The following is a 20588-nucleotide window of genomic DNA, read 5'->3' as shown; positions in this document are numbered from 1 at the left end:
TATTTTGACTCTCTATTCTACATTTGGCCTCCTGTGACTGACTTATTAGCTTATGAATTAGTTATATCAGAGTATCAGACTAATGAAAGGTAAAATATTATGGAGCATTTTTCACCAAACTGAATTCCAAAAATATTTCATACTAATAGTCAGTCTTGAGTACATTTTTAGAAATCACACTCTCCATCTCCCAAAATGCCAGAAAATACATTTCTGTGTATTCTTCTGCTAAATAAATAATCTAGGGTATTGGTGAATCATATTCTGCTAGAAGTGATAGATCTGAGGAAAAGGGTAAACTTTAGTTATACAACAAAGAAAAAGCATTCTAAAATCAAGCTACAATTCAGTTCTTCTAATGTTAAAAAAAGAAAGAAAAAGAGAAACAGGCATTTCAACGTAAAGAGGCATGAACTGTTAGACTGTGCCAAAAAAGTTGTTCTAGAGATTGTTGCTAAATAAGTCATAACTCTGTAAATATAAACCATTTGTACACAGGATGAACTGTTATAAATAGCTCTTTTCCCTAATAAGAGTCATGAGAAAGTCACACCATGGATGGTTTTGAGTTATCAAGGAGACCACTCTGTGATAACCCTGGAGTCTCACAAAGTCCCATAGCCATCTGTACAAGCTCTGCTTAAATTCTCACAGAGACAACTACTAAATATCATCCTTACATAAGGCAATCTCAGGTCTATTACACTGACAAAAAGGAGATATTTTCATCCAGAGTTTCCCTGGCAAGTGCCTATAGAAGGTTTTTTGTTAACTGTTTTTAATATAATCCCAGCACTGTCAATTTTAAGCCACACCATTCAATTCTGTACCATAAGAAAATGTTACCAATTAAGGTAAAATTTTTCTAGCATCATTTTAAAATGTGTATTTCAGGAATGTTAGACTTTGAGAAAATGTGCATCTTATAAATCCACCAGGCAAGAAATTTACAAGATGGAAAGTCCAAGGCCAACCACTCATCCTTTTTTATTTAACAATAAAAAACTAAGTATTCCCTACAGAGTAGAAAACATGCTAAATAAAACTTGTGTTTGGTCCCAATTTTACTTTATTTTTTTTTTTTTTAAGATTTTATTTATTTATTCGACAGAGATAGAGACAGCCAGCGAGAGAGGGAACACAAGCAGGGGGAGTGGGAGAGGAAGAAGCAGGCTCATAGCATAGGAGCCTGACGTGGGGCTCGATCCCATAACGCCGGGATCACGCCCTGAGCTGAAGGCAGACGCTTAACCGCTGTGCTACCCAGGCGCCCCGTGCTACCCAGGCGCCCCCCAATTTTACTTTAAATCAACAGAACTATGTGACTTTGAATACTCACCTACTACCATTAAGGCTAACTGTGGATCATAAAACAGTTTTAAGATTTTATGTTTTACAGAGAGCACACGCGCGCGCGCACACACACGCGTGCATGCACAATCAAGCAAACAAGCATGGGGGGGGTAGAGGCAGAGAGAGAATCCCAAGCAGACTCTGCACTGAGCACCAAGCCTGATTAAGGGCTTAATCCCAAGACCCTGAGATCATGACCAGAGCAAAAATCAAGAGTCAAGACACTTAACCGAACCACCCATGTGCCTCTAAACATCTGACTCTTGGTTTTGGCTCAGGTCATGATTTCAGGGTTCTGGGATCGAGCACAACACTGGGCTCTGCGGTCAGTGCAGAGTCTGCTTGTCCCTTTCTCTTCCTCTCTGCTCCTCTCCCCCCGCTCGCACTCTCTCTCTCATAAATAAAATCTTTAAAAACAGAAATAAATGAGCATAACTGCATATGTACATTATAAAACATAAAGCACAACTGCAATGTCAGATTTTTATTATTAATGGTATATCTGAAGAATATAACACTATGTCCATGTCTTGCTATGGCTGATTTTATAGTTTTAAAAAATAAAAAAAACTTTGTCACTCTGCTAATTAACCCTGTTCTCAAAAATTATTTGAAGTGATAATTAGCCATTAAATAACTGTTGAATTTAATACAATAGTAAATGTGGAGAATCAAAGTATACTACAGATAATTCTGTATTTTACAGATTTCAAATGTTTTATAAGCACAGTAGAAAATTATGTACATTCTAAAAAGTAGAAATGAGGGTTAATTATCTGTCATAGTTCTAATTCAAGTGCTCAGAATCTGGATTATATTATTACACTTAAAAAAAAAACTGAGGTATCACATATATTTTTTAATGTAGGCTTCTCCCCCCCCTTTTAATATAATACAGTTTCAACAGTCTTTCCTATTGGAAAAAGACAGAAGTGTTTCCTATTGTATATGCCTTGATATCTGTTAGACGTATTTAACTTTCCCTATCCAGAAGAAACTACTCACTTAAACTACTTTAACTACAGGAACTCATCATGTCTGAAAATGGAAGTCAGAAATCTTTTCATTTCAGTCATTTCTGGCAAATGAGAAATAAAGCCAGCTAAATGTTTAGCTCCTACTAGTCCTCCTCTACCATCACATGTAGCCTGTGAAGGGAAACTCTTGCAGTGAGTAATCATTTCAACCAAACCCCAAAGTCAAAAAATCAGATCCTTTGTTCCATTTAAATAGGTCCATCATCATGTGGTTTATCTTTACAATTAAAATGATGATACTCCAAGGTCAACCAACATCACTAGATTCAGAATCTAAATTAAGTGAGCTTTACATTATTAGGAGTCAGAAATATAAATGCATTTTAAGTGACAACACTACTAGCAAATTAAGTTATGTGAATTTAAGTATTTACTATTATGTTTTCCTCACTATGATTTCCACAATATAATGTGCACAAATCTTTTTTTTTTTTAAAGATTTTATTTATTTATTTGACAGAGATAGAGACAGCCAGCGAGAAAGGGAACACAAGCAGGGGGAGTGGGAGAGGAAGAAGCAGGCTCACAGCAGAGGAGCCTGATTGTGGGGCTCGATCCCATAACGCCGGGATCACGCCCCGAGCCGAAGGCAGACGCCCAACCGCTGTGCCACCCAGGCGCCCCAATGTGCACAAATCTAAACATATAATGCTTTGGATAAAAGTCTACTCTGTTCTACAGTAAAGAAAACTATTTTAAAAATCATTCTGTAATTTCAGAACTAAAAGAGCAACTACAGTGTAATAATTGCCTCTATATTCCAAATAAGAAATGCTTTTTCAAAAATTTCTCTGAAGAATGGAAAAAATTATAAAGCAAAGGACAGGAATAACTTTTCAGAGGAATTCCGTTTCTGCAGATTTAAATCATCAACCTGAAAAAATAATATAAGGGATGCAAATCCCTCCTCTAAAACTGTTTTTAAAAAATGATTGCATAATAATGTGACAAGGAATTAAGTCTTTATCAAGTAGTTCATTTCTGTAGGATACCAATAATCAAACGATAAATTTAATAAATACGTACAGTTCCAGAGAGGACATCATGGGGACAACAGTTGAGAAGGTGACTCTTGCATACTCTGTCATCACTGAATTTGATTCGTTGACGGGTAGTATCTCCTGTAATATAGGAAAGTTAATAACATTCAAGGTTAGACAACTGGAAAATACTTATTTTCTGAGAGCCCTACTATCGCTAGCTTTTTGTGTGTGGCTATACACACATATATTTATTTATAATCAGCTCAAGAGGGATTAGTTTTTTTATATAATATCCTATAGAAAAACTATTTTAGACATGCAGTTGCAGTATGTGTACTGCAAATGTAATTCAAATAGTCAAAGTGGGAAAGCAATGCATTCTGTTAAAGTACTTCAGAAAAGCATAGGATACAGAGCAGGAATGGACTTTAAAGATTATGGAGTCCAACTCCTTCACATTGCAGATGATGAAATTGAGGCCCCAAGAGGTTAGGCGACTTGCAGCAGACCCACTAGGAGAGTTTCTACTGGTATACAATGTTCCCTACTTGGCACTAAGCACAGATTTATTTTGTAATTATTTACATTAATTGAAAAACATAAAAAGTAATCTTGCAAACATTGCATACACACTGCGAATCCCCACTGAACCCCAGACGCCATTTCTTCCACTATTTTGTTCCAGCTGAAGTGTCTCCCTTTTGCTGCTGGGATGAGTTAGAGAGGGTAGAATAGCATGTTTAAGAGTGTACAAACCTGGAAGAAGGACTTACACACCAGTCAGACAAAGGCACATTGCCTAAATGAAACGTTAACTTTAATGCCTCCAAAGGTACCGCACCTTCAAATTTTAGGTGGTCTGTGCTACATATGGCCAAACTGGGTACATTTAAACTTATTCTGTCTTCATATAACACAATACACCTCCTAAGCAAGAGAAGCATCCAACCTCCTAATCGAATACGCCTATCTAACTCAAACTTTAAAGAGTCTAAGAAAAAGAAAGGTAACTAGCTCTAGTAACAAAATATAGATGTTAGTTACAATTTTTTTGCTTAGAATCTCTTTGGAAAAAAAAAGAAAACAAACAAAAAAAAACTCTTAAGGGCATTTTCTTCTACGTAGGATGATAAGCCCTAAGAAATGTAGGTGTTTTATTTTAGCCTTAAATTGGTATCATCATTGATGAATGAAAACCTACTGATGAATTACTGAAGCGAGAAATGTTGGTACCAAAAGAGACTGTAAATACCTCTGTACTTCACATGATGCTTGGGGCACTCCAAAAACTCATCTAGGAAGTGATTCAATTATTTAATTTCTGTTTTTCACATGTGAATAACAAAAAAGTTAAGCCATTACCCCTTTCACATGGTCTTATTTTGAAGAGCTTAATGCAAAGTCAACTAAGTATGTCACTTTTAGGTGGGGTAAGATTTTGTTCAAGTTGTTTTAACTCCGTTAAAAAAGACTTAAAAAACATTCTTATTTGCAATCAGGGTATATAAAATTTAAGAAAAGTAATTTATAGCTAAAATGATAGCTTCAGAGCAGTTCAACAATAGGTTTTCTAGAGGCTAGTCTCTAGTTAAAGTAGGTTATTTTTGACACCACAATTTGGAATAAATCATTTAGTGTTCACGCCTGCTACTATAATAAAGGTTATTTTGATGGTCCTTTTTTCCTTCTAAACACAACTGCTTTTGTTCCACATTCATTAACACATCTGAAAAGTTAGTGATAACTCACGGCTCGGCGAATGCGGGGCCTTTCTGACACTCCCTTGCAGATTGAAGTAGGCAGGCATAGATACATTGAACCTTTACAAATAAAACAAGGGGCCAGATTGTTCAGTTTGTATAGAATAGACTCTGCCAGCAATTTCAATACAGCATCTAGAAGTACATGTTGACTGTAAAGATTCTTTTATATGAAAACAAAAGTGAACAAAATCAGGGTGTTTTATTTTTCAAAATATTGACTTAACAAGTGTAACCCTACAGAAGAATATGACTGACCACAGGAAAAAGTCCAACGCTGGAACTCTGGGAAATGGTCTCTGGGCCAACTGAGGTTTTTTAAAAAATGTTTTTTTAAAGATTTTATTCATAAAGACTTTGGTGAAGGCCTAAGTTCACGTTAGAATGGGACTATGATAAGCTAGCACCAGAAGGGCAATGCTATGTATTAGAAGTTTCTTGCTTACTGGCATGTAAGAAAAAATGTCTTATTTTTAATCTGTACCCAAATTATGCTAAGAAATTTAAAGATGATGTAGCTTTTTTAAATAGGGGGAAAAAAAAAACCTTACATATCTTGGACTCTCCCTACTACAATATCTAAGCTTTTTAGCATGCAACAACAGTATTGTTTCATTAATATTATAAACCAGGCCTTAGAATAAAATCAAGGTTCTTAGAAGTTTCACTAATCAAACATTTTGTGAAGTAGGGCGACTGTTTTTGCTTTCAGAAATCACAACATTAAGTCTAATATTAAGATACATGTGCCCTGAAGACACAGCTATCAGGTAAAATATAAACAATTCCAAATACAAATTTAGCAAACATTATCCCTGATGAGCTCTTACAAAAAGCATACTTCTATAAATGCCAAAAAGCATTTTAAAGTAACTTCTCACTGCATAAGAATGGTTGCTCTATAAACATTTGATAACTGCAAACACAATAAATACAGCTATCAAATACCAGCTTACACATTACAAAAACCTTTAAGACCATGAAATAATAAAACTGGTAATAATTTTCAGATACAGAAATATCCCGAGATGGACTAGCAAGTAAGTATCTGTTAATTGGTATTTTTAAAGTTTTACTTAAGGTATTTAAAGGTTAAGATCTTAAAATAATTTGGCTACATTACCATGCAGTATTTAATAAATTTACTCGGGCTTATGCCATGAAACATGTAATTTAGCTAAACCAACAAATTTTAAAATAAAAATACTGATAGTTTTGGTTTCTATCAAGGTATCTGGCCCAAACCATGTTTTTCAAACCCTTCGGGGGGGGGGGGGGGAATAAAAAGAGGGGGAGAGGGAAGGCAGACTACAATTAATAGAAAACAATTATGAATCAAATCTTTCAATAAAAAGAACTACTTATGAATTCAAATATTGTTATCTTTGGGTTTTCTGGGCATATATTCATATAAAAATAACCTGAGTTAAAAAAAAAATTACTCTTACACTAACATTGGATCCAAATCACAGAATCAAACCTATTAGTGCATATATCCTCTGTGCTAGTCAATGGGGTTACAAATAGGCATATAATTGCAAGCTCTCTACCTTTGAGGAGTCCATGATGTTGTTGATAGAGAAATAGGACATTTAAATCAAATAACAAGTAATAAAGGCAGCATGACCCGAATGCCAAATGGATGTCTCTAACAGTAGTACTTCAGGAATTCTAAGACTAGAATGGCCACCAAGGATGGAGAGGTTAGAAAAGGCTTCATACAAAAAGTAGAAGCCAAAATTTAAAGAAAAGATAGGACCCAGACCACAGAAAAGAAGAACATTTCAAACTGGAGTATATCTTTGACAAAGCTTATAAAGGCAGAAAGGTTTAGGGAATACTAAATACTCCAAGTCTAATTTGGCTTTGGCAAATGGCTACACGTAGGGGAATAGCAAAGCTGGGGCCAGAATAGTATTTTCTGGGTAAAATCTGATTTCTTAATTTTTTCATTTTTTTTCTTCAGTCCAGATTTTAGTGTGTAAACAAAGTTTAAAAAATAATGGGACAGAGACTAAACCAAGTTATCTGAGTTAAGAGCAATACAGAGTCCTACCCATAAAAACATGAAGGTTTCTCTGCCCTGTAACCTCTACAATAATTAATTAGGCTTTGTACATAACTATAATCCAAGTTTTTAGAATTAGCAATTTGATTTAGAACTTTGGTAAGCAAAATGTTCTTCATTTGAATGGAAGCATCAAATTTGTTAATATTCACTACCAAGCAACTAACTTCAGAGTAACAACTTTCTTTAATTCTCTCTTTGGTTCAACCCCCTCATGAGTTTCATGAATTGTGTAATTTGCATTTGGAAACACCTGAGTTGCAAGTGTACAATAAAAACTGGAATGCCTATTATTCCTCTCAAAGTTTCTCGGCAAGTTAACAGGGCCTAACGTGGTACTGAGGCAGTTTCACTTGGGGAATACAGATAGGCCACTCTAAAAAGGCAGCTCATCCCCCAGACTGTACTCAAATACTGTTATGCTCAAAATCCCCTTCAATCTGTTGGGAGGGAAAAATAAGCCCACTGTAAATCCCAACACCACTATTTTATGGTCCTGCCTCTTCTGAAACTGACTTAAACTGTAGTAGTAACACTTAAAATTTCAGCCTAGATGGTATTGGACATCATTTTACATGGTGCATGCTATTTTCCCAATACCCACCCCCTCCCCTCCAGTGCCACCCACCCTCTCCCTCCCATACAAACAATAAATCAAATAAACTTTCATAGATTTAGGTGCTATTTTAAAAACATCAAAATTTTACTTTACCCATTCTCTCCGATGCTCCCTGTATTTTTTTAAGCTGTGAGTGGATGACCATGCTATGTGATCAACAACTGTGAAGGCTAAGCAAAAGTGAACTGAGTTTAGTATTGTAATTAAAAGAACCTTAAACTTTGTAATATTTGACATATATAATGGTATGCGGAATCCTTATTTTACTGCATATTATCAGGCATTAATGGCAAGCAATTTATAATAACAACTAATTAGTATTTCTTTTATATAGAATTAGCTTAGAGCTTAGCTTAGGGAAACAGAAGAAAACTCAACAGCACACAAAGCAAATGGAAGCAACCCCTAGCTTATAAATGGGGTCAAGAGAGGGAAAGCCCTCCCATATTCTCCAATATAACAATGAAAGCCCTCCCCACAGGTACACTTGTTAGGGGCCAAGTGTCATCACTGGCTTAAGACAGGAAAGGCACATTCCCTCTGAAATAAAATCCATACCCCTTCAGTGAAAGGAAAGCAGAGCAAGAAAAAAAGGTGTATAACCGATAGCTTAAAGTTCCTCATTACCCTGTGCCTTCTGAATCATCAAATGCAGAGAAATGTTTCACCCTCTTATTACCGCTTCTTATAATATATCAGCTACTCAGTCCACATAGTAACACAGAAACTATATAAAGACCGGTGGCCAATTTCTAGTCTAGCACAGGGCAGGAAGACACTTGCCCTGTCCCAGGAAACCGTCGTCTTCAGAGGTAAAATGCTGCACAGTGACTGCTACACTGAAAAACCAATGGGATTACTTTTACACTCTTCTCAAAGTTTCTCATCAACTCTAACTTCTCCCACCTACCTTTGCTGTTCCTTTAGAATTCAGCCTAAAGCTCATCTCTAAGAACTCATTTGTAATGATTCTTAAAAAAAAATCTATTACTCCAGGTAATTGTCAATATACTTAGTTTAAAGCACTGCATAGTTATACAGCTCAAAATACAGCATTTCTTTTGTAAAAGGACTCACTACCATGTTTTAACATATTATGACTATAGGTGCTTTGCAACAGTTAACACGACGTGATACATGTCAAACTTTGCAGTAATGTATTTATTACATAAAGAAAGAAAGAGTACTCAGACAAAGGTGGCAGTGGGAAAAACCAATTGTGGCACTGTCCCTTCCAAATCAAGTCTCTTCTACCTAACAGAACTTATAAAGTCATACCAAGTTAGTAGAAAATTTCCTTTCCCCCAGAAAAATGCAAAAATAAGGGTCCTATATGGCTCAGAAAGACTATCCCTCTTAATCTTCCCATAGGGCCCTATAGGTTTATAATTACAAATAGGTACTACTATTACCCTATCAGAAGCCCCAAGACAAGCCTAATACTTAAAAACTGCAATGCTCATTGTAGAAATTGCTAGAACAAGTTCATTCTTACTGAATATAATCAAAGATTAATAATGCTAAAATAACTTTTTAAAAAATCTACCAGCCTACTTGTCTATGAAAATCCATGTAACAAAATTATAAGGAATGAGACAGGGGAACAGCCTTGCTATTAGGTGAAAAAGCTTACAGGATATTTAAGAGCTAACAGAATGGTGATGGAAATGTGAGAACAGGAACACTAAAGTAGCTACATTCCAAGGGCTCTCTATTCCACCCTTCGCCACAACTATCTTCTCTCATTACACAAGCATAGTCTTGGCCACTGGCAGGGGTGGTGGTGGAATATATGCTGTGGGAAATATATCAACATGTTTCTCCTTTTAAAGAAATACATTAGAAAAGCATGAATAAACTGTTACCTAAAAATTAAGTTCTAAAAGCAGATTATATAGAATTTGTTTTATAATATATGTCATAAAGGAAAGTCAGTTATTAAAAAGTTGCAGCCTGCTAAATTTTCTATTTTGATACTTACTTTGCAGAGCTGCAATTCTGATACAGTAACACTTGTACTGGGGATATCTGGTGCCTTCTATCATCCAGAACTTTCTCTACACAAAATTAGAAGTAATGAAAGCTATCTCTGGCTATGAAGAAATAGCTGAAAAGAACCAAAGAGAAAGTGATTGGCTGATTTACCAAAAAAGACAAATTCTCATCAGTTGGCTATAGCTATAAAAGCTAAGCAGAGCCTCCCCAAATCAAAAAATAGTGAAGAAATAATTAAGGAAAAGAAATGAGAATATCAAAGGACAGAAGTGACAGACAACTCAATGATAAAGAAAGTTAAAATGAAAAACAGAGATTACCATGAAGGAGACTGAGCCTTACGACTACTGAAAGGACACAGCAGAAATACTGTGTCATGTTGAATACACATCAAATTCACAAGGATTGCCTGTGGGGAAAAGACTGTGACTGTGAAGGGGAACAGAGGGACTTCGTTTGTAATGTTTTGTTTTTAATTTGAAGAAAATATACAAAATAATATTTGTTCCCTCCTATAGGTGTTTTGATAGTCTTTTGTATTTTTTAACAGTTTTTGCAAAATTAGACCCCTATAATCAGCATCACAGAATTTATCACTTAAACATAACTGCTCATGTGTAAACCTTCATTCCCCACTAGACTTTCAGTCCCTCTAAGATTAGTGTCCTACGTCACTACTTTATTGCAGAGACAAAAGACAACAGAAACAAATGTGTCCATAATCTCTAAGGAAAGGAAGAAGTAACTAAAGCAACTCAGCAACCTGGGGGTATTCAGGAAAAGAAAGATTCTATTCCTATCAACAATTACTATACCCTAAAGCACATCAGCCAGTAAATACACAGAACACCATGTCTAGGGCAGTATCCCTTTAATACTATCAGGCAAATTAAATAACATGGGAATTTCTCAAAATATGAACGCATGGTTTCCAGAATCTGAGTTGAATCAACCATTTTCCTAGCAAGCATGTCCTGCTGTTCCCCTATCCACAACATAAAACCACAGACACCTCCCCCATAGTTTATAGTCTAGGGGTTATCCTTTGTAAGTAGCCTTTCCCACAGCCAGGCACCTTTTCACATTCCCATTGTGAAACAGCTTGGTGAAATCCTGCAGAACTGCTGGCTACCACAGGCCAAAACGCTATTAGAGAGGTGAGAATTCAAGATAAATGAGGTAATTTCACCCTGTCGGGCTAGATGAACCTCTCTAGAGACTCCTAGATCTCTCCATCTCACAGGTATGTATTTCTTCTGGTCATTCATTTCTACTTCAGGGCTTGCGTATGTACAGTTCAAACAGCTTTTTCTTTCACATGAATAACTATAACAGCATTTTCCAAAGTATGAGATTTATACAGAAGATGATTTTAGGTGTTATCTGATCTCACCAACAGGATTTCACCAACATTTTAAACACCACTGAATCATTTAGTGATTATTTATCATGATTAAAAGTACAGGATGAAGTCCATCTGGTGCTTAACATCTAACAAGTTCTAATGTTTAGCACGTGTGACAACAGAGACTAAGCTATCATTTTTTGTTGTTGTTGAGTCTAAGTTATCTCTTAAAATACCATGTTGCTCTGTTTTTTCCTGATGACATAAATTTTCATTTTACAATTAAATTTTTAGAAAGTGAGTTGACATGAAGAAAATACTAAACAAACAGAAAACAGGGTAAAAAATAGTCGAAGTGGTATGCGTGACTAACATTTGGGAAACACTTATCTAGAACAGTTTCTTAAACTTTTAATGCGCATCGGAGTCATGTAGAAGGCTTCTTAAATCACAATTTACTGGTTCCAATCCCCAGATTTCTGGAGCTGGCCCAAGAATTTGCATTTCTAACAAGTTCCCAGGTATTGCTAAAGTCTTGGGACCACACTTTGAGAATCACTGATGAAAACAGTGGTCAACAAGCTCTTCCTAAAGGGCCAGAGAGCAAACATTTCAAACTCACCAGCCATATGTGTTTCTTGCAACTACTCAACTCCACTGTTTTAGGGCAAAGTAGCAATAGACAGTAGGTACACAACTGGGCATGGTTGTATTCATTTAAAAGTTTATTTACAAAAAGCAGGTGGGCCAAAATGCCAATCCTGATCTAAAATATACCTTCAAATAACTAAAAAAGGGTATACTGCGTAATCTAATAGTAGGACAAAATAAAGAGGCAGTGAACAGCTAAGTAAACTATAGATACTATCCAATAAATATTCAACTTATTTTATTGAAAGGTAAAACTTTGGAAAGTTTAACTCTGAAAGAGAAAACTGAAGTCTCAAGAAGATAAAAACAAAACAATTTACCATGCACTCAGGAGACATGACAAAAGACTCAGCAAGGGCAGCTGGTTAAATTCTTTTCATGTTGAATCACACAGGTCAAACATCACTGCACATGGTTCACAACTAAATTAGAACATATGGATCAATATCTAGTGAGCTTTTTTTTTTTTTAGAAAAAACTTAAAAGACTCCTTTCTTTAGCCCATGTTAAACAGCAAAATATGACATTTATTCAGTTTTTACAAAACTACTCTTCTCTATAACCTCAATCGCCTTACAAAAATTGACTGATGTATTCCGGCCTTGCCTTCCAATTTCTACCCTAGTGGCTACCAGTGCATGAGAATTTAAACCAAAAACAAACAGAATGACTTTTCTGCTGGTGCTGAATTCACAAGATTCCTGTCAGAAATGTACCCTCTCTCGCTCCCTCATTCTTTCTCCAGCAAAATATTCCAACTTTCTTCATCTTCTTTTTCTACAACTTCTTAGTAGACTGACTGAGCTGGTTAGAACAATCATTTCTATTTCCTCGTAGACTATACTAACAGCCCTGAGCTTTTAAGATTCAACCCATTTCATGTACCTTTCTAGAATTCCATCCCTGAGGAGCATCTGCCTCATTTATCTAGTCTGCCCACACTTAAGTGACCTTCATTTTAAGCCATCTACCTATCTTTGCAACCCCACCACTTGCCTGAACTCTTAGCAACTTTCAGCTTTAACATCTGTACGAACCACCTGGTACTGAACACCATTATCTGACTCATTAAAAGACCATGATCCATAACACCTTTCCTGCTACCCACCTTGAATATACAGCTCACCACCATTTTTCCTTATGTGACATGTTATCCAAATCAAAGCATTTATTTGCTGCTTATAGAGCTTATGCAGTGACAGACAAAATGATTTTTCTTTGGTTTCAGTTTTTTTCTATACCCAAAGTAAAAGAATATCTCACAAGCATAGGCTTCCTTGAGGAAAGCTAAACAATTGTAGAGAATCCAAGGACAAAACAAGATTATATGAAATGATACTATTACTGTTTTCTGGGCTGCTTTGCAGACAGAAATATTCAGAATTCAAAACGCAAAATTCGTTATTAAAGTTTGTTTAAAACAGACTCACCATATGGATGTTAACAGAGCTTTCAGTGTTTTGATATGCCTGAACCTCAAATATTCACTAAAACTTTAGCCTGATGTTTAACTACTGTTTAACTTTATTTCTGCCAAAATTTCTTATGTTAAAAGAATTTACAAACTCTGGAGTAAGATATGCCCCATTATTATTTTTAAAAATGTGTGCTTGTACATTAAAGGCTATGCCTCCTTCACTGAAAATGAACAATCCAAGTAGAAATGGCTTACAACTGACCAAGAAATAAATATGGCTCATTATGCTAATGAGAAAAATTAAAAAAAAAATGCTCTCAATGTTGATGACAAGTCAAGGAACACAGATTACAGTAAAGATGACTTTATGAAGAAAATCCACTGAAGAAAATACTACCTCTATCTTTGATTCAATTATTTATTTTGCAGAAAGGCAGCAATGTCATACTATCCTACAGGTTCAACAGCTATGTATCATTAAACTTATATTAGCAACAAGTAAATGATTTTCTGAACTCTATTTTTCAGGTTACCTCCTAGGATGAGTTTTAATTTTACATTCTATAAAACTACTATACAATGTTAACTAATCAGCAAAAATAGTAAATTGGGACTAAATGTACTCCAATAAACTAGGAAGCACATCATTGTATGTTTGGAAAGATTATTCTCAAAAATAGGCACAATTATCTGAAAGCTTTAACTTGCCCTAGACATTCCCTAAACACAATGGGCAACTAATGATGCAATAAAATTTTATTCTATATTCTACATTCTATTAGTCCAATGGTCGTTTGGGACATGAGGCTGGGGGGAGAGGTGAATAAGGGATGATTGCCATTCCGGCCCTGTTTTAACCTTTCAGAGATGATCTCTGTCATTTAAAGGTTATAAATAATTAAAGAATATGGAGTCCTCAATACTTCTGTAAATTCCCTGGTTTCTAAACTTCAGATATAATCTAAATTTATACCCTCAATTTTAATTCCTATTCCTTGCACCTTGGCAGGCCTTTTAGGGGTCAGGACCAGAGGCTTATAACCAAATTCTATTTGCTGGCAAAAGAGCTTTAGCTAAGGGACATCCCTGCAATTAAACCAACTCAGAAAAAGTAACTACAGTCTGTGCAAGGATACTGAGTTCCTCCAACTGTCACACAGACAATTCCCAAATTGCTGCTTGAATTTTCCTTTGCTGCTCCTCCCTACTTTCAAATGGACTATGCTCAGGGGGAAAAAATTATCCCTCTCCCTTCTATTAATGCTAACAACTACAACAGAAAGGTATTTATAAAGTTTAATTTACCTCAAACTTTAGATAAAATAACATACTAATTTATATCTACTTATGGTTCCTCTCTCCTAAAAAAAACTTAAAATATATTTATTTTTCAACATTTTTTGAGTGTAACATAGGAGATTATTTGGTTTCCCATTTAACAGATTATTGATTTAACTTGAGGCAAAAAAGGTTAAGTGACTTACCCAAGATTACAATTAGAGGTACAGGTGGGGCTAGAAACCAGGTCTCCTGAGTCTCAGCCCAGGGCTCTTTTCCTTAGCCCATGATGCCTTATCAGAAAAATCCAAATACAGTCAGACCCCCAGTTACATGGGTATGAGTTACACTGATTCACATATACAAACTTTATATAGTGTGACCAATGTTTCAACTCACGCGGTACCCTGCTTCCATTTATGCAGTATGCCAGGCATCGGCACGATTTTCAGTGGCACACAGGCGGTTGCCACCACCAGGGCCCTAGGCAAAATTGCAAAGAAGGCAAAGTTTGTCTTTGGCCCTCCCACCACCCTTATGCATTCCTCTCCCACCTCCTGGTCATCCCCCTGCCCAGCCTCCCAGCACCATCATGCTGCCCTCTGGTTGTCCAAAGCCCCCCACTTCCACCACTCACCCAAGACTGTCCTTTCTGGGAGTGCCCAGTGATTCAAAATTACCTCTCCATTTCCCTGACACTAAAATTCCCATTTCTGAGAATTTCAATAAAGCTTAGGTTATCTATATGATTAACTCAATTAAGTAACTCAGAATAAGGTAATTTTAATAGACTTACATCTCCAAAGAGTTTAAAGAGGAACTAATTAAAAACTGAGTTGGGAGAGCGGAATAAGGAATAAATATTTTTAGTGGCGGAGGAGAAGGGGAGGTGAAAGGGAAACAAAATTTTCCCAGTGCCCTAGGCCTCTTGTGACACTTCAGATTCCCTCAAAGACAGGACACTAAGGGTTGAGGAGGGATTACTGCAAGAGGGGTTATTGCAACCTTGAGTCCCACTACCCCAGAAGACAGTAGTTGTTTTATAGTCAGTCTCTGGGATGACTAAAAAAAAAAGGGGGGAGGTAGAACTGCCTTAAACACACCCTCCCCTACCTACCTTTTCCATCTCTCTCCCACCTCTTGGATCCCCATTTCCACCTCTTAGTGCCAAAGACACCCAACAGCATTCCCTGTAAGCTGTTCCTTTGTCCAATACAAAGCTTTCCATTATATGGTTTTAAATTATATGGTGTTATTCAGGAACGTATCCATATTCCCCTACCCCTGGATAACTTGGAAGTTGACTGTATGCTAAAAAAAGAACAATCCTAATTATTTTAAAGGTCCTGAATCATAAGATGAAATATGTAAACTCCTTATCTGGTAAGGAAAAGAAAGTTCTGATTCTTATCTTGTATACATAAAAGAACTAATATGGATATCTAAAAAAACATTCATTTCTTTTCCTTGAAAGTAGTATGTTTCTTACTTCTGGCCCAACACAGCAGTGAAAATCCAGTCATTTCAGTTAAATAATATCGTGGACTCGTTAACATGAGTTCATTGGTAAATCCTCATAGTCTGGAGGCAGAAAAAATCCGGTAACATACACATAAAAAAATGTAAATTTATTTGTATACAAAGCAGAACGGATTTTAAGAAATCCATGTTTCTGCTGACTACACACACAGGAATATATGTTTATATATATATTTAAATGTAGCTTTGCAATACTAGATTGGCTACCTCGTTTGGAAATTTATCAAGTGATACAGGTGACAGCAGTTACTTTGATCCAACTACCCTCCCAGTAAAATTAGAAAATTCAATCCATGCGGAAGGTACCAAAAATGGTATCCATTTAGGATTAAAAGGTTCATGTAAAATCTTAAATGATTTCCATACTTCTATTACAAAAATTCATTATTCTATCAGCTAAAATCCTGAATTAGGTCCCTTCCCAATACCATCTTCATTATGGAAAAGGAGCAATGTTAACACACGCTGCAGTTATAAAATAACATTGTTATCTAACAGTGAAAAATGAACAGGTAAAAGTTTCTCCAGGGGCATTTTTTAGTAATGTTAGCTTTCAAGAGTTTACTACACAAAATTCATTTCCTTCCCAATCTTCCCCTCCTCTCTACACAACCACAAGTAGGTTTGCCACCTCCACCTGTTTGTCTATGTGACCTATGAAGACAAGTTCCCAATATAGGTTTTTATTAAAACTTAACTGTGAACCCTGAAAAGTCATTCTCTGTATGCACTGCGAAAAATATTTGAATTCAATATATATTTTTTAATCTACTCACATATTTTGCTGCAAAGTATTGAAGAAAATTACAAGAACAACTGTTAAAAATGTGTGGCTTTTCCCTTACGTCAAGCAATTTAACTTTTCAAGAAAAAAGCATTTAATAGCTAAGAAACAATCTGTCTAAACAAGCAACATATAAAAATAAGTGTTTTGCTTTTAAGAGAGAAAGTACTGAACTAGACCTTTCCTCCGTATTAGCATGGATTTAAGATCAATTTGATAATACATTATCATCACCAAAAAAGCAACAGCATTTCATCTTTTCATTTAGAAATTCCCTTTATGACAAAAAGATCGCATTTAGTAATTTTCTACACAACTCTAACCTAAGTGCCTAAAAGGATCGTTGTTTCCCTCAATTCTACTTCACTGGGCACCACATTTTCAAAATGGTTCTATTTGGGGCACATGCAAGATTTGTCAATATTTACTGAACAAAGCTTCTATTAAATTCTCTAACAAGATGGAGGTCTCTCGGAAAAAAACAGGCCATAACATTTTTCTTTTCACAAAATGGGGCCAAACATACCCACTTCAAGAAACCATGGTTTGGGTCAGATTTTCCCATAAGAACTGTTTCGGTGGGGATCGAGAGTGCACTTCTGGGACTGGGTTCATAGTGAAGGTTTTCTCCGGACCCAGGTAAGGGGCGGGAGGTGGGGGTGGGGCAGTTCTCTCTGGATGCTCTGGAGGGCGGCGGCGAGGGATGATCCCAAAGCTCTGGGTTAAGGAATTAGTTCAGGGGACGGAGGCTTTAGCAGTCCACCGGTACCTAATCAGCCACAAAACGGGATGGCCGACTACGGCAGGGGAGACGTGGGCTCTCCCGTCCCAGACAAGTCAACATATCTCAAACTCTCCTTTCTGCCTCCAGGCCCCGCCTGACCCCATTGGCAGCAGTTCCCGCCAATCCGCTCGGTCACCGCCCCCCAAGGCCGCCTGCCCAGCCCTGACTGGATGGGATGAGAGCCGGGACCTCGTGTTACCAATCCGGGAGCCCCTTACTCAGCCACACACGCAAGCCCAGGTACGCCCGCGGAGCCCCTTCCCCTCGCTTACCCCATCCCCTCCCCCACCCCCAGGGCACTGGCAGACACTTACCGTCCCGGGAGGTGCCCATCAACTGGTCCAGCATTGCGCGCATCTGGGCCTGCGCCGACATGGCGGCGGCGTAGCGAGCGGGCGGGGGTGGGGCGCNGCCTTGTGGGGCGCAGACCGGGCCCTTTCGGGCGGGGGGGGGGACAGGGGAAGGGGTGGGGGAAGGTGAGACGCTGTCTCAGTTGCCGCCGCCGCCGCCTCAAGGCGTGTGGAAAGGGAGCCGGAAGGCTTGTAGGAAAGTCCGGGCTGCGCTCCTCACGACGATGCGTAAGTAGAATAGAACAGCCCCCGAAAGCAACCCTCGTTCCCTCACTCTCCGTCGGGTCTTGGGACAGAAGCGGTACGGGCTAAGCAAGCTCTCGCCTCCAACACCGCCACCCGCCAGAAGCCGTCAGCCCCCCCTTCGAGCTCGGACGCCGCTCGCCGCCACCGTCGCCGCGACGTGAGCGCGCACGCTCCTCGCGCTTAGTTGTTTCCCGCGGGGGCTCCACCAACCGGCGTCCAACTGTATTTGCTCCACCCGCTCCGCCCGGCAGAGGTCCCACCCTAACGGCTCTCGGGCGCGTGCACGCGAGCTACTCCCGCCCCTCTCTCCCAGATCTCGCGAGACTCTGGTTATCAAACGACCCTCGAGCCGGATCTGCCCGAGGCGCCAAGCCTCACTTTACCAGCTGCAAGTGGGCTAGGGTTGCGCGGCACGCTGTGCTGGCGAACCGGACCCAAATTAGCAAATGTGCCAGAGGGTTACCCCGAGTCGAAAGTAAGTGGAGACCTTGCCCGTCGATTCGACTGAGGTTAGCAGTCTTAGTAGCTAATACAGGAGTATTTCTAATAATTATTCATTGGCCGATTAACTCGTTTTCAGGGGCCCACCCAGAATATTGTACGCTCAACCTTTTCCCCACTGCTGCCTTGACTTTCTACAAAAGGAGCCCCGGAGATCTGACGTCTGGGTCGTGTCCCTTCCTCTATGCATAGAGCCGAAACACCGCACCCCCTCCCATTAGGATAAATCAAGTTCAGGAAATACCACCTGAAATTAATACACTAGGAAACAGATGATCTAACCCATTCGGATTATCATTATTTTTAACGGGAAGCTGTTAGTCTAAATTTAGCAGTAATCTCAGAAAGATAAGGTGATCTTGTAGAAATTTCCTTTTTTTCCTGCTTAAGAGGTAAGTTTGAAGAGTAAGGCCTTTTCAGTGTTATCAGCAGCATTGACAATGGGAAAGGAAGCCTGTGTGTTCCGTAGCTTGGCATCACCTTGGATTCAAAATCGTAGTCGACTGATTACTAACTGGGACCTTCAGCAATTTATTTCGTGATCTCATGTTTACGGATCTAAACAGACATACCTTATAGCATTGTTGTGAGGACTAAATAAACTAACAAAATGCCGAGCTTGATACTTTGACTTTTTCGCAAAATATTAATTCCTTAAAATGAGACATAGGTACTTTCTAGATACTTGGAAAGGAAGTAATGGCAAAAACTTTTCATTAAAAATTTATGTGCATTACCCTGGAATTTATAATCTATTAGCAAAATTAGTAAAAAATAATAATCATAGTCCCAAGATCCCTTTAAATGCACATTGGGCCGCCTGGCTGGCTCAGTAGAGTATGTGATTCTTAATCTCAGGGTTGTGAGTTCAAGCCTCACACTGGGTGTAGAGATAACTGGAAAAAAAAAAAAACTAAAATGTATATTGGGCCAATAAAAAAATTTTTTTTTAAAGATTTTATTTATTTATTTGGCAGAGATAGAGACAGCCAGGGAGGGAGAGAACACAAGCAGGGGGAGTGGGAGAGGAAGAACCAGGCTCATAGCAGAGGAGCCTGATGTGGGGCTCGATCCCATAACGCCGGGATCACGGCCTGAGCCGAAGGCAGACGCTTAACCGCTGTGCCACCCAGACGCTCCACGGTGTGATGTTCTGAAAAACAATATCCTTAGGAGCAAAGTAGACTAACGTGTTGAATAATTAATGTGTTAATGAAGAGAATTTGGTTTTTTACTTCCTACTTTTCTGGTTGCTTACATTTTAAATGGGTCTATTAAAAACAGCATATAGTTGGTTTTTTTATTTAATGAGATACTCACTGTCTTTTAATTGAAGCATTCATTTATATTCGTGTAATTATATGTTTGGGCTTAATGTTCTTATTTCGTCTTTTGTCTCATCTATTCAATTTTCTCTCCTGCCTCCTTTGTAATCATTCCATTTTCCCCCTTCTAGTAGTTTGGAAGTTTTATTTTATTTTTATTCTTTTGGTAGTTACCCTAAAAGTTATAATAGGCATTCTTAATACCTTTTCACTTCCCCCAGATAATACAAAGAACCTGGAAAACTAACTCCATTTAACCTCTCCTAAAGTTATATACCCCTGTTATCATGTGTTTTAGTTCTGTTTTTTTAAAACCAAACTTCCCATACGTTCATTTATTTGCCACATTTTTTTCTCTTCATTCCTTCTGGAATCTCTGCCTTTCCATCTGGGATCATTTCCCTTTTGTCTGAAGTTTAAACTTCAGGACAGCAGTCAGCAATCTACAGTCCACAGGCCAAATCCAGCCCACTGCCCATTTTTCTGAATAGTGTCATTGGAATATTGCCAGGCTCATTCATTTACTATTGTCTCTGGTTGCTTTTGCACTACC

General features: G+C 37.9%; 1 protein-coding gene across 6 annotated transcripts in view; it reads right to left on the bottom strand.

The window, feature by feature from the left end:
* LOC100481813 (putative RNA-binding protein Luc7-like 2) overlaps positions 1-18023 on the bottom strand; it is a 57246-nt gene extending 39223 nt beyond the window's left edge. Inside the window, exons 1-4 of one of the 6 annotated variants that reach the window (XM_034637866.1) lie at positions 17928-18013; positions 14906-14989; positions 5123-5193; positions 3417-3511 (exon numbers count right to left, since the gene is read on the bottom strand). In XM_034637866.1, coding sequence (XP_034493757.1) covers positions 3417-3511; positions 5123-5193; positions 14906-14943 — 204 coding nt within the window. In that variant the 5' untranslated portion in view covers positions 14944-14989; positions 17928-18013. Of the gene's footprint in view, positions 1-3416; positions 3512-5122; positions 5194-7913; positions 12078-12131; positions 14619-14905; positions 14990-17927 lie in introns of those variants that run through there. The other 5 variants (XM_034637875.1, XM_034637870.1, XM_034637868.1 and 2 more) reach the window with 5 other exon arrangements.
* Between the last annotated feature and the right edge of the window lie 2565 nt (positions 18024-20588).

Source organism: Ailuropoda melanoleuca, chromosome 1 (genome assembly GCF_002007445.2).
Source record: "Ailuropoda melanoleuca isolate Jingjing chromosome 1, ASM200744v2, whole genome shotgun sequence".
Taxonomy (NCBI): domain Eukaryota; kingdom Metazoa; phylum Chordata; class Mammalia; order Carnivora; family Ursidae; genus Ailuropoda; species Ailuropoda melanoleuca.
This window is presented reverse-complemented; position numbering and strand designations above follow the sequence as displayed.